The sequence below is a fragment of the Camellia sinensis genome, chromosome 4 (genome assembly GCF_055761805.1).
Source record: "Camellia sinensis isolate YWXY chromosome 4, ASM5576180v1, whole genome shotgun sequence".
Lineage (NCBI taxonomy): Eukaryota > Viridiplantae > Streptophyta > Magnoliopsida > Ericales > Theaceae > Camellia > Camellia sinensis.
The window spans coordinates 49,895,509-49,910,693 of NC_138964.1; the positions used below are offsets into that span (position 1 = coordinate 49,895,509).

At 33.5% G+C, this 15,185-nt stretch overlaps 2 protein-coding genes across 2 annotated transcripts; one reads left to right on the forward strand and one right to left on the reverse strand.

The window, feature by feature from the left end:
* The first annotated feature begins 3,762 nt into the window (after nucleotides 1-3,762).
* Nucleotides 3,763-4,122, forward strand: LOC145823742 (uncharacterized). The gene has a single exon (XM_082923266.1). The coding sequence runs from the start codon at nucleotides 3,763-3,765 to the stop codon at nucleotides 4,120-4,122; it is 360 nt and encodes a 119-aa protein (XP_082779392.1).
* A 6,819-nt stretch (nucleotides 4,123-10,941) lies between these two features.
* LOC145823743 (uncharacterized) lies at nucleotides 10,942-13,178 on the reverse strand. Its single transcript, XM_082923267.1, has 2 exons — nucleotides 12,767-13,178; nucleotides 10,942-10,967 (listed from the first exon to the last, which is right to left on the reverse strand). Exons 1-2 carry the CDS (start codon nucleotides 13,176-13,178, stop codon nucleotides 10,942-10,944), a joined length of 438 nt encoding a protein of 145 aa, XP_082779393.1.
* Nucleotides 13,179-15,185: the final 2,007 nt, after the last annotated feature.

The following is a 15,185-nucleotide window of genomic DNA, read 5'->3' on the forward strand; positions in this document are numbered from 1 at the left end:
TTTTGTCTTATATCTAATAGAAAAAACCTATACAAAATTATTCATATGTCAAAAAATTCAACACCTTTAGAATTCGTTTGGGAAGTGCTATTTTAGTAATTTTTTAAAATATTTTTTATTATAGATAAAATTGATGATAAATCCAATCTAAGGAGAGTATAAGGCATTAGGTCCTGTGGATATTTTTTGTTGGTGAGAGGTCTGCACTTTGTGAAATAATTTGGTAAAAAGTCCTGAAGGACATTTTATTTCTAATTTTACCCCTTGACTTTTTATTTTTATTTTTTTTATTTTATCTATTTGACTTTTTATTGACTATCTATTCAAATTTATATCTATCTTCTAATTTTTTTCCATCTGTTCAAATTTTTCTTATTTGTTCAAAATTTTCAAACTATATTTTTTATCTGTTTAATTTTGTAACTATTTTTTCAATTTTTTGCTCTTATCTATTCAAATTTATATTTATTTGTTCAAAATTTTCAACTATCTGTTACAATTTTTCAACTACATTTTTTGTATGTTCAATTTTGTAACTATCTATTAAAATTCACTAAACTTATTTTTTTTATCTGTTGAAATTTGCCAAACATGTTTTCCTTACCTGTTGAAATTCATTATCATCACCATCAACAATAACAAAACAACCTATCTGTCATTTACTCTCTTCCAACCAAACAAAAACAAATGAAATCTTATCAACAACAACAACAATAATAAAACAATATATCTATTCAAAAAATTTAAAAAAAAAAACAAAAAAACAAAAACAAAACAAAATAACTAGATCAATTTTTTAAAGATATTTACCCATGAACTTAACACATGAGGTAAAGGATCTCAATCTCTCGAGACAGAGGCCAAGTGATCCATTTCAACTGCATCCGCATCAGAACCGAGTGAAAGCAAGGTATCAATGGTAGTTAATCTGCTACAAAAATGTCTCAAATCAAAGAGAACCATCATTGCTAAGCTTTTTTCTCCACATTCATTTTCCAAATCGGAACCACAGAGTCGGAACAACACTGAATCACGAAATCAAGAAACCTCCTTCGATTACTCGACTTTTGAAGAAGACAAGCCTCCATGAGAGACTTTTCGCCTTACAATGCTCAACATCATTGCTTTTCATCTCTTAACACTGTTTTCAAAATTAAAAGAGTTCACAAATCTCAATTAACTTGTAATTCATGAAGAATGGTACAAATCACAAACATACATATGAGAAACAGAGAAATGTTGACATTGAAACAGATCTTAGAGGAATTAATTGAGAGCAAATTGAATTCTTAGGTTTCACTTAGTTGAAGGAGGCTATGATTATTCAAATACAATAGATCAAAATCGTAGGGTTTTGAGGTTGCTTCTGTATATCTATATAAGAGAGAAAATCTCTGGTGGTAATGATGCAAAAGAGACGAGTTAAATCTCCTCGGTTTGATGCCAAACAGAGTCAAGAAGACTTTGGAACTCATCGCCATGATTCAGGAAAATAACATTGGATTCACCGGTGGTAACGGAGGAGAGAAAGAGAGAGAGAGAGAGAGAGAGAGAGAGAGAGATAAACCCTAGCTTAACGGTGACACATAGATGATTTGACAATGGAGACGATCTAACAATGACGTCGGTGGCAGAGCTCTAGTTCTATCACCAATCTCAGTTCTAGTTCACGTCCATCAATGACGAAACCCTAGGGGAGATCGAGTGAGACCACGGCGGAAAAAAAAGCGAAGGGTGAGGCAGAGACAGAGGTAGAAGCTATTGGATTGAGTGGCCAAATAGTATGGGTGCTCGCGGATCAGTCTTGCGCGGTTTGCAGTTCGGTTTTGACCCATCCGCATCTATGCAGTTTGGGAAAAAGTCAACCCACAACCACCCACAGTGCGGTTTGTGGTTTGTGTGGATAGGGTTTGCAGATGTGCAGGCGGTTGCAGGCGGTTTGCGATTTACACTTTTTTCTTTAAAAATTAATTTTAAGTTTTTTTTTTCCCATCGAATTTAGGCATCAAATTCATTTTATATATTTGTGATCATTTGACAACAATTTTCTCATGAGTTTACAAATAAAAATTGAATATCAATGCATTAAATGAAAGTACCCAAAACAAAGAGCCCCTACACTAGCAATTTTGCCATAAAAAAAAATGGATATCAATGCATTAAAAAATGTATATCAATGCATTGAAGGTAGTACTCAATTGGAATTGCCATAATCAAACTAGAAGCTCCATTGACCACCAGAAGGAAAATTTTATTAGGAAAAAGTAGATGAGTCACTAATTAAAATCATATAAGAAACCAAGTTTAGGATTTGATAATTCTACGGCATTAAGAAAGTTGAGACATACTTAAAAATAAGGATCCTAGTGTCATAGAGAACATAATGGTGCTCCTGTTAAAGTTACAAAATTGGTATATAAAAAAAATAAAAATAATAATTAAAGTGCGGACGGTTTTTGTGGGTTGCGAGTTTAACCCACGACCCGCCCGCGGCTCGCAAATTTATCATATTTCAAACCACATCCGCCCGCATTATGTTTGCGAAACCGCCCATTTATATACGGGTTGGGCGGGTTGAGTGGTTTGGATAAACCGTTGCCCACCCCTACCAAATAGCCCTCAATATTTTATTTATTAATTTGTTCATATATATAATGTTTTAATTTATTATTATATTTGATTAACATTTGGTTATTTAGTTTTTTTTTCTTTTATTTACAGAAAAGATAATGGGTGTGATTAACCAAGTTAACTAAGTAGTTTGATTTGGTCAAACCACTATTAAGTGTTCTCCTACTTAATATGAGATATGTATATGGATGGGGGTAGTGTGGTGATTATCTCCTAATAAAAAGGAGTTGTTATAATATGGATAAATGGTTAAAGATTTGGATGAGTAAAACAACCCCCATAATTTGAGGAAATTTGTTTTCTAACGTATATACTGATATGGGTGTGTGAAACAACCTCCACAATCTGATTTTTAGGAAGCCAGTTTCTAACGTATACTTTTGTATACTTATATATATGTGTGATTCCCAACCATGAAAAAAACATACACTGTAACCCAAGCACAATATTTACAATATCTCTCCATTATCTATTACTTTTGCAAACCTTTTATTTTTCCATATATCAATTCAATTTTTGCTGTTGCTGCTGAACATCACGGTGCCATTACAATTCAAGAATTCTGGCTTGGCGTCATTTTTTAACTATCATTGGTATCAGAGCAACCGAAAGTTGAAGCCTACTGCCGAAGCCCATAAGATTTCTTTAATTGGCCATAGACAAGCAGCAACAATTCCATCAGTGTTGACTTTGCAAACTACCAACATTGCATATTGTTCCTTGTATGGGTCCATGCAAAGTTTTCCATCATCAACATACCAATTAGTGCTGGTATCATTAGTGCTACTTTGATTCAACACCTTCAAGCATTGTCCATTTATTTTTTTGGAGATCAAGATAGTAGGAGCAATTTCGGCAAAGTAGTGTCGCCAAGGAGATTCGGTATACAACAATATTTTTGTGTGCGTTTATGGTTAGTCTATCTAGACTTATAATTAATTGATAATTTATATTATGGCTAGCAAAGCAGTCAGTTAAGAACTCAGTAAAATTGAAAAATTGAATGGCACTAATTTTTCTACTTGGAAACATCGTATCCGTCACATTCTTTTCCAAGACAAGATTGAGCATGTGATTCATATTGATGTACCGGATCCACCTCATGAAAATTGTAGTGCTGGCAATAGGAGAATGTATGAAAAATTTCTTCAAGATGATAGGATTTCTAGAGACATCATGCTCAGTTTCATGGAACCAGATATTGAAATCTTATTTGAAGATCATGTGCATGCTAAACCCATGTTTGATGCTGTTAATAATGCATATCGCTCTTCATCTGAATCATATGTTCAATTGTTAATTGAAAGATTTAATGGGACTTCAATGAAGGAAGATGGGAGTGTAATTGAACATGTTAATAAATTATCTGTCATTGCTAAAGAACTAGCGGCTTTAGGGAACCCTATTCCTGATCGAATGCAAGTGTCCACAATTTTACATAGTTTACCTGATTCTTGGGGCCTATCGTTGTTGCTCTTAATTTGTCTTTAACTCCTGTGACCATGAAAAATTTACCTATTTTATTAGGAGTAGAGGTTGAAAGGAGCCAAAAAGAAAGCCACTAAATCTTTTTTAACCGTTACCTCTGCTGGTCCATCTGAGCCACCACAATTTGAAAAGAAAAAATTCTCTATTTTTTCCTCAAAAGCTTCAAATTTGGAAACAAAATTTTTTCTAAGAATTTTACAAGAAAAGGTAAAAAGTTTAAAACTAGTGGCAATAATAATAGTGGCTATAACAAATGGAACAAAGGAGTCTGTTTTAATTGTGGAAACCTGGACATCATCAAGTTGATTGTCGTGTGAATAAAAATAGGAAGAAACCTTATTCTGGAAGCTCCAAAGATATTGTTTGAGTTGTGACCGAATCTCTTTTGGCTGATTATGACATTGGAGCTTGGTGGGTGGATTTTACTTCTTCTTGCCATATGGCAAAGACTAGAGAGTCTTTTGTGGAGTAAAGAGAGATGAAAACTGGTGATCATCGAATATACATGGGAAATAACAGTTACTATGATGTTGTTGGTATTGGAACTGTAAAGATCATGATACCTGGGCAAACAAACCTCTACTTGATTGACGTATTATATTCACCCATCATGAGGTGCAACCTTATCTCAGTCCCTTGTTTGAATGAAAAGGGTTTTGAGGTGCGCTTCCATTCTGGAAAGTGTATGTTTGAAAACATGATAGGATTTTTATGTGGGGTAGTAAGGTTGATGGTTTGTATCGCTTGAACGTGGTTTCTAGTGTTAACAATAATGCATTTGCTAGTTCTTCTGCTTATATTGATTTTTATTTGTATGTTGATGATCCTTATATTTGGCATTTAAGATTAGGACATAAAAACAAAAATAAAATGAAAAGGATGATAAATATGGAATTAATTCCCAAAATAAATATAGATTTTTCTATTTGTGAATCATGTTTATCCCGAAAAATGACTAGATTACCTTTCCCTAAAGGACAAAGAGCAAGTGAATTATTAGCTATAATACATTCAGATGTTTGTGGACCATTAAATATTAAAACACATAGAGGCATTGAGTATTTTGTAATGTTTATTGATGATTAGTCTAGACGTGGTTATTTATATTTAATGCGTAAAAAATCTGAAGTATTTGAAAAATTTCAAGAATATAAAAAATGAAGTTGAAAAACTATTAGGAAAACACATTAAAATGCTTAGGTTTGATCGGGATGGTGAATATATATCAAATTTATTTGGTGAATTTTTTAAAGATAATGGAATTATACATCAAACCACTATGCGTTATACACCACAACAAAATAGCGTTGCCGAATGTCGCAATAGAACATTATTAGATATGGTTAGATCCATGTTAAATCATTCTTCAATTGGATCAGAATTTTGGGGGAAGCTATTGTTATTGCAATGTATTTATTAAATTTAGTTCCTACAAAAATTATTGATAAAACTCCACATGAATTATGGATAGGTAGAAAGCCTATTTTGGATAACTTAAAAGTTTGGGGTTCTTTTGCTCATATATTAATTCCAGTTCAACAAAGAGACGAACTAGATAGTAAAACTATCAAAGGAATTCTTATAGGACATCCTGAAAATTCACAAGGTTATAGATTTGCTAGTCATCATAGTGATGTTACTATTAGTGTAATGGAAAGTAGAGATGCAAGATTTTTAGATGAGGAAATTGACACAAGAAGTCCTACAAAGCTAGTAGAATTATTTGAGATTCCTAGAGGAAAAGAGATTTTAAATGATAATGATATTAGAACACCTAATATAGAAATTATTTCAAAACCAATGGAAACATTTCATGATCTTATTGGAAAAATTCAAAGAGAAAGAAACCCATCCACAAGGTTAAAAGACTATCTTACATTTATTAGTGAAGAAAATAATGATGATCCTTTAACCGTCAAAGAAGCTTTTTCGTCTCCTGATTTGAACAAATGGGTAGAAGCAATTGAAGATGAATTAGATTCTATAATTAAAAATAATGCTTGCGAATTAGTGGATTTACCTAAAGATAGAAAACCAATTGGGAATAAATGGATTTTAAAAAGAAAATATAAATCTGATGGTACTATTGATAAATATAAGGCAAGATTAGTGGCTAAAGGTTTTACACAAAAATCAGGAATAGACTATGAGGAAACATATTCTCCGGTTGCTAAGTTCACTTCAATAAGGATTTTAATGTCAATTGTAGCTTCATTAGATTTAGAATTATTTCAAATGGATGTTAAAATGGCATTTTTGAATGGAGAATTAAAAGAAGAAATTTATATGGTACAAGCAAATGGTTATAAAGTTGAAGGCCAAGAACATAAAATGTACAAACTTAAGAAATCATTATATGGACTTAAACAATCATCTAGACAATGGTATTACACTTTCCATAATGCTATAACTAGATACAGATTTAAAGCAAATGAATATGATCATTGTGTATATTATTGGAATAGTGGAAGTAATTTTATTATTTTATCTTTGTATGTGGATGATATATTTAATTGCTGGTAATAATATTGCATCGATTGAAGAGATTAAAAATTTTCTAAATAGTCAATTTGAAATGAAAGACATAGGTGAGGCATCCTTTGTATTAAGAATACAAATAATTAGAGATAGAAAATTAAAGACATTAAAATTATCTCAAGAACAATATTTTGAATTTTTTTTGAAAAGATTTAATATGGAAAGTTCAAATCCCATTGATTCACCTATCCGTAAGCAAACAATCTTATCAAAAAAAAAAAATGTGCCCAAAAAGTGAAGAAGAAAAACAAAATATGGAAAACAAGCCTTTTGCTCAAGCTATTGGAAGTATTATGTATGCAATGTTATGTACTAGGCCTGATCTTAGTTATGCTATAAGTGTGGTTAGTAGATACCAAAGTAATCCCGGTGAATTGCATTGGGCTGTTGTTAAAAGAATTTTAAGATATATTCAAGGCACTAAAGATTACAAACTAACCTATCAATATAATAATGAAAATTCAGAAGTCATTGGTTATTCAGATGTTGATTTTTCTAGAGACATTGATGATGGAAAATCCACATCAGGTTATGTATTCCTCTTAGGTGGAGGTTCAATTTCATGGTGTAGTAGAAAACAATCATGTGTGGCTAAAAGTACAATGGAAGCTGAATACATAGCATGTAGTAATGTAACTTCTGAAGCTGTTTGGATTAAGAGATTTCTTGATGAGTTAAAAATAAAAGAAATATCCAAGAAGCCCATAGCTATAATGCGTAACAAAGCTGCTATAAATACCATAAAAAATGGTGAGATTGGCTCAAGAGGATAACACAGATCGTCAATATCATTATGTTGTTGATATGTTGCAAAAAAATGAGATCGTTATACATTATATTTCTTCTAAAGAAATGATTGCAAATCCCCTAACAAAGGCTATTCCAGCAAATGATTTTAGAAAAAATGTGAATACGATGGGGATTAAAAATGATTGAGAATATCTCGGTTTATTGGCCAAGTGGGAGTTGTTGGATTGAGTGGCCAAACAGCCCTCAATATTTTATTTATTAATTTGTTCATATATATAATGTTTTAATTTATTATTATATTTGATTAACATTTGGTTGTTTAGTTATTTTTTCTTTTATTTATAGAAAAGATAATGGGTGTGATTGACCAAGTTGACTAAGTAGTTTGATTTGGTCAAACCACTATTAAGTGTTCTCCTACTTAATATGAGATATGTATGTGGATGGGGTAGTGTGGTTATTATCTCCTAATAAAAAGAAGTTGTTATAATATGGATAAATGGTTAAAGATTTGGGTGAGTGAAAAAACCCCCATAATCTAAGGGAATCTGTTTTCTAACGTGTATACAAATATGGGTGTGTGAAACAACCTCCACAATCTGATTTTTAGGAAGACAGTTTCTAACGTATACTTTTGTATACTTATATATATGTGATTCCTAACCATGAAAAAACCATACACTGCAACCCAAGCACAATATTTACAATATCTCTCCATTATCTTTTACTTTTGCAAACTTTTTATTTTTCCAGATATCAATTCAATTTTTGTTGTTGCTGCTGAACATAATGGTGCCATTACAATTCAAGAATTTTGGCGTGGCGTCATTTGTTAACTATCAGAAGCGATAGGTGAGGCGGATGTGCGGATGAAGTGGAGGGTGATGGGTGGACAACGGTTATCAGTGCGACGGAGCGGAGAGTAGAGCGAGAGAGTAGATGGCTTGTGGGGGTTGTGAGGATTTGGTTTGTGTATAGCATATATATATATATATATATATACACAAGGTATTTTGGTCATTTTATTTACGTTTGTCCTTATGAACAAAATATTTAAGCGGCTAGACTTCTAGTCAAACAAAATTTAAAATTGAATTTACAGACCGAGTACCCTATTTTTTATAGCTAAAATGTGAAATAAAAGTTTAGAAAGTGTTTAAGAATAACTTTTTAATTTTTTTACGAAAATACATGCAAAAGGTAAAGGGGCATTTATACATAAATCTTAATTTATGAACTTATACTGCATTAAGTCCTAATTACGATTTTTTGGACCTTCAAGTCCATTAAATTTTTAATAGTTAAAATTTCCCTTCAAACAATTATTGTTCATTATTTATGATTATCTATAAAGGAACATGATGATTTGACATTTATTTTGATTTTCAAAACTTTAAAATATCAACTTTCAAATTGAAAAAACTAAAAAAAAATTATGTGCAAAAAAAAAAAAAAAACTATTTTTTTAAAAAAAATTGAATTATTTTTTTGAGCAAAACTAAAAATTTTGTGTTTATAAAAGAGTATGATGATGGAACATGGATGTGAAAAACTAAAGAAAAAAATTTAAAAATGAAAAAACTAATAATGTCCTCAGTTTTAAAACTGATAATGTCCTCAGTTTTAAAACTATAAAAAGCCTAATAATGTTCTCAATTTTATTAGATAGTTGAATCAAACTAATAAGTAGAAGGGCAAAAATATTTAATCTCACATTCTATTTTTTTATCAGTTAGTGAAACAATTATCTGAAATATACCATTTATAATTTATAATGTTCATCTTTAAAAATTGAAAAAAACTAATAATATTCTTAATTTTACTAAATATAACTTATTGGTTCAAAAAATTGTTTGATAAGACCTAAGCTATTATAATATTTGTAAATAGGACTTTTAGATGATTAACTCAAAAGTAAATAGGCCAACTTTTTTTGAATTTTTTATATGATTATGTAAATCAAAACACAAAACATGCAGCGGAATAAAAAGTTTAGATCATACCTCTTTTGATCTGAAACCTCGTGGATAAATCACGTGCTTCCAGAATCTAATCAATCAATCCCAGCAGTGGGGTGATATTACAATGGTGAATATCACCCACACAAACCACAGTGCAAATGACTTGATCGTTATTTCTTGGGAGAGAGTCAGTTTATGGGTAGAAAAACAAAACCTACGTTGTTTCTCTCTTGGTTACCCATAACCATATATCAGATATATATATTATATTTATCTCATTTATCCATTGGTTAAATGAGATAATATCTGATATCTATATCATCTATCCATATTATGATATGATAGATATATATCCTGAGTGGCTCATCCAAATAGGTTTGAATTCAAATTCAAAACCCATTTGGATGAGGTTCAAAAGGTTCTAAGGGTCATGCCACATGGGCACCCAATTTCTAACAGATTTTTTTTTGTCTTCTTCAGTAATGCTTTCACATTAACATGCCAAATGAACTCTTCATCTAAATTTTTTAAATTAACAAACTAAAAAAAAATTATGCCATGTGAAAAAAATATAGCGATTCTGGTTTTGACCCGACCCATTTGATGTTCCGGACTCAGGTTTTATGGTTTCCAGATGTTGTTTGTATCTTTTCCCCTTTATTCTTACTTGATTTTGGCTGTTAAGTCAGTTGGAACATGTGTAGGAATAGATTGGTTGCTTAGTTTTCAAATTTTTGTTGCCTAGATTTTTGCTCTTTCGCTCGAGCGTCATTTCTTGCGCTTGAGTGGGCCTCGCGAACTCTTAGTATTTTTGTAGGTCTACAAAAATATTGGGAGAGTGTATTCTATGCTCGAGCGGCTCTTTTCGCGCTTGAGCGGGCTTAGCACGAGCAGCCATGCTTGCGCTTTTGTCTACAAAACTACTGGATGTGTGTATTCTGCGCTCAAGCGTCACTTCTTGTGCTCGAGCGGAACAACTTATTATGTCTAATGCTTGAGCGTCAACTCTTGCGCTCGAGCAAACTATGCGTATATCAGTTCGTGACAGCCACATTTCTCATCACTTTTCATCTCTTTCTCTCTCTAAAACATTTCAAAACCCTAGATCTAGAACTTCTCTCTCTAGAACTCACCTTTTCTCCACTTTTTCAACTAGATCTATTGGGTTCTCTACCTGGGTGCCTTTGTTAAAAAGGAAGAACGTCTCTGGAGCTCCGTTTTTGTCACAACCCAAACCCGCCCGTCTCTAGAGCTCTGCGATTACAATTGTACAAATTAAATAAACGGGGCTAGCGGAAATTAATATAGAAGAAAAATAAACTGTCCAACGAGCTAGGAAAATTTACATGAGACAAAATGACTTACTTCATATATGCATATATACTTCAAGTCATTTCAAGTTTGTCAAAACACAACAAAAGGAAAGTACATGTGAGCAAAGTGAAACTGTGCATAACATAAGAGCGACTATCCAAAAGGGTGATCACCGACCACCCCAAAAGCCTCGATAGATGGGAACCTCGCGGTAAGGCACGATAGGTAACTTAACAAAATCGCGGCAAGGTCGTCACTACTACGTCTCCTCCTGAATTGGATCACCTACATAATGTATAACAAAATATGAGCTAGAGCTCAGTGAATAGCAGCTATGTAAAGGGGTTCTGAATGATGATCATAATGTAAAGCAATTGACATACTGAACAGGTTCTTATCTCATATAGAAAGCATAATGTCATACGTAGTACATCCAAAAGCAACTAATACAGACGGTCATGAAGACCGGTAATTAGATATGATGGCCATCACTATAGTAAACAGAAGTTCCAGGAATTGGAACTGACACAGATCTCTATAACAATGATAGTAAATAGGTGCTAAGGGTGCCACAAATACAATTCAAGAAAATAGGATCTTCATTCATTCATTAAAAGAACTATATCAGAACAGAGAATAGTATAACGCAGAAAATAAATACTTTTACTTAAACATATTTTTACAATAGTGTTACTCACAGTTGGCTCTGCGATACATGTGACCGGGATGTGGTGTTTGACCTACATAGATAGATATAAGCGTAGCATACTTAATTCGTTATGCAACCAACTAATCATTTTCATTATTTAGGAATTGATTAGCCTAAATGTAATTTACTCTCTTTAATGCCCGTGGAACCTGTGTAATGAAAATGTATGCCAACTATGTATGAAAATCACGCTAACGGAGGCCCAAGAGTGGGGTAAATGAAGCAAAAAAATAAAACCGAGGCTACCAAAATAGCCGCACGTGCGGAGCCCCTTGGCCGTACGTGCGGGACTCCTACTGCACGTGCGCCAGCAGGTGCTTTTATTTCAGAACCTATTATTCTTCTCCCCTGTTTTCTGCACGTACGGGCTTTCCCGCCGCACGTGTGCTACAACTTCCCACACGTGTGGTCCTCACAACCGCACGTGTGATTCTGGGTGTTCCAGAATTGAAAAATCTGCTCTGTTTTGGGCTACAAATCCCCAAACAATCAAGCCCAAATTTGTACAAAACAAGGCTAAAAACTTACAAAAACAAGATGAAAGAGTAAATTCTAAGTTAAAATCAAAGTTATAGCTTTTCATTTAATTCCAATTACCCAAACACAAAATCATAACTTGCTTATGAAGGAGAGTAAACATAAGTTGTAGCTTAGGGTTCAAACTTCATGAAACTTCCTATACCAACATCAAACTCATGCAAGACATGCAAGATCAAGTGAGAATTATGAGAGATGTGGTGTTTGAGAATATTCTAGGCAAGGTGTATAACTTACACTACATACACTGCCCAACTTCCCCAATTTCACTCCAAAAATCTTTAATTACATGTGAGAATTACCTTAATCTTAGGGATTTAGACAAGATTCCTTACCTTGAATGGTTACTCTAGTGATTCTCTTCTTTTTTCTTTCCTTCTTCCCTTCTCTTCTTTGTTCACTCTCTCAAATTCTAGAACACTCTCTAACTCTCCCAGGTTTAATCTCTCTTATCCCACTTGAATTCAAATATATATAAATTATCTAATTTACTAACTTGGATTAATTAATTTAGAATTATGTCAAATAAATTATCTCTTAATATTACCTAAGTTAGGTGAACTCTACTTTATCCAATCAAGGTGAATTAGGTTCTACCAATCTAGTCCATCATTTAATTTGTAACCTTAAAATTTAGCAAATCAGACAAGTCTAGCTCATATATTCTCATATCTGTCTATAATTCAAATGGCACATAACTTACACATAGGAGCATATAAGGCAGGAAAATCACATATAAGCACATAAATAAGATAAACCACAGAAGTAACTGTTAATTATGAAAGTGGGTGTCACAGTCTCTCCCCTTTTAGATGTTTGGTCCTCAAAACGCAATTACCTTCTTCTATGAAGAGTGTAGGGTCTAATGGAAAGAGCTCAAGATATTTGTTCTGCATATCTTTTTCTCGCTCCCAAGTTGTATACAGGCCACTGCGATTTTGCCAGTCTACTTTTACTAACGGGATTTCTTTATTTCTCAACTTCTTGATATGGTGGCTAACAATCCGAATGAGTCGTTCTTCATATATATAGTCATCATTCACAAGTATCTGAGTAGGTTTAATAACCTGTTGAGGGTCTACAAGGGATTCTCTTAACATGGAAACATGGAAAACATTATGCATGTATCCCATATCCGAAGGTAGGGCTACCTGATATGCCACTAGATTAAGTTTTTCAATGATCTCATATGGTCCGATATATCGAGGTGCTAACTTATCCTTGGCTCCAAAACGAGTGTGTCCCTTCATTGGCGTGACTTTGATAAAAGCATGGTTGCCTACCTGATATTCTCTTTCCTGTCTTCGTACGTCTGCATAGCTTTTCTGTCAACTTTGTGCTATTTTTAACCGTTGCTAGATTAACTTTACTTTCTCCGTGGTTTCTTGTACAAGTTCGGGTCCCAATAACGGTCTATCTCCAACCTCAGCCTAACAAATTGGCGACCGACATTTCCTGCCATAGAGAGCCTCATATGGTGCCATGTCAAGACTTGAGTGATAACTGTTGTTGTATGCAAATTCAACCAAAGGTAAATGTGTCTCCCAATTTCCTTGAAAATCCAATACACGCATATGTAACATATCCTCTAGCGTCTGAATTGTCCTATCTGATTGGCCATCTATTTGCGGATGGTATGCACTACTCAATCTCAATTCAGTTCCTATTGCCTTTTGCAGACTTTGCCAAAATCTCGAAGTGAACTTTGGATCTCTATCAGATACAATCGATACAGGCATTCCATGCAATCTCATAATTTCATTTATATATAGAGTAGCCAATTTATCCACATTATGTGTCATTTTAATAGGTAAGAAATGAGCAGATTTTTCAATCGATCAACAATTACCCAGATGGGATCCATACCTCTACTGGTGCGAGGCAATCCAACCATGAAATCCATTGTGATATGTTCCTATTTCCACTCTAGTATTGGTAATGGCTGAAGTAATCCTGCGGGTCGTTGATGTTTTGCCTTAACTTGTGGACATTGCAAACATCTGAACACAAATTCCGCAATTTCCCTTTTCATTCCTGGCCACCAAAAATTCTATTTCAGGTCTTAATATATTTTTTTGTTTCCCGGGTGGATAAAGAATTTGGAACTGTGGTCTACTTGAAGAATTCTTTTTTTTAAATCACTGTCATTTGGTACACATAACCTTCCCTGAAATTTTAGTACGTCATTCTCAAAATTGAACCCCAGTCTAGGTTTGGAATCTCATTCATCCACTAATTTCTTTAGGAACTCATCTTGTAATTGTTTTCCTCTGATCTCTTCAAATATTGTCGGTTCATGCAGTATTGTCTTTTGTTTGGTGAGCAAACAAGCTAAGTTTCCCATTGATTTCCAACTAAGAGCATCGGCCACCATGTTAGGTTTTCCAGGATAGTACAAAATTTACAAATCATAATCTTTAATTAGCTCTAGCCATCTACGTTGTCTCATGTTCAGCTCTTTTTAGGTGAAGAAGTATTTTGAGACTTTTGTGATCCGTATACACCTCACATGTTGCCCCATACAAATAGTGGCACTAAATTTTTAACGCAAAAATCACTGCAGCCAGTTCCAGATCATGAGTTGGATAACTTTCTCGTGCGATCTTAGCTGATGAGAAGCATAGGCAATCACCTTTCCATTTTGTATCAATACGCACCCCAAGCCTTTATAAGAGGCATAACTATAAATGGTAAAGCCATCCGTGCTGGAAGGTAAATTGAGAATTGGTGCAGTCACAAGTCTTGTCTTCAATTCTTGAAAAGCTGCCTCTGTCTGGTTAGTCCACTCGAATGGTACCCCCTTTTGTGTCAATTGAGTAAGTGGCAAGGCAATTTTTGAGAAGGCCTTCACAAATTTGCGGTAGTATCCGGCTAAACCTAAAAAAATACAAATCTTTGTGACATTTGTTCGTCTAGGCCAATTCACAACTGCCTTTATCTTTTGTGGATCAACAGAAATGTCATATTTGGTTATCATATGTCCTAGAAACATCACATTATCCAGCCAAAATTCACATTTTGACAATTTAGCATGCAATTTCTTCTCCCTCAACGTTTGAAGAGCAAGTTTCAAGTGACCTTTATGTTCCTCTTTGCTTTTGGAATAAATTAGAATATCATCGATAAAAACAGCAATGAACTCATCAAGGAACAACTTGAAGACTCTGTTCATTAAATCCATAAAAATAGCCGGTGTATTAGTAACCTTGAAAGGTATAACAAGGAATTCATAATGACCGTATCGTGTGCGGAAAGCA

Coding starts and splice junctions, on each gene's coding strand:
- LOC145823743 (XM_082923267.1), bottom strand. CDS start 13,178: ATGAAGGGACACACTCGTTTTGGAGCCAAGGATAAGTTAGCACCTCGA. Junction 10,968..12,766: donor TACACTCTTCATAGAAGAAG/GTAATTGCGTTT, acceptor TACATTATGTAG/GTGATCCAATTCAGGAGGAG.
- LOC145823742 (XM_082923266.1), top strand. CDS start 3,763: ATGTATGAAAAATTTCTTCAAGATGATAGGATTTCTAGAGACATCATG.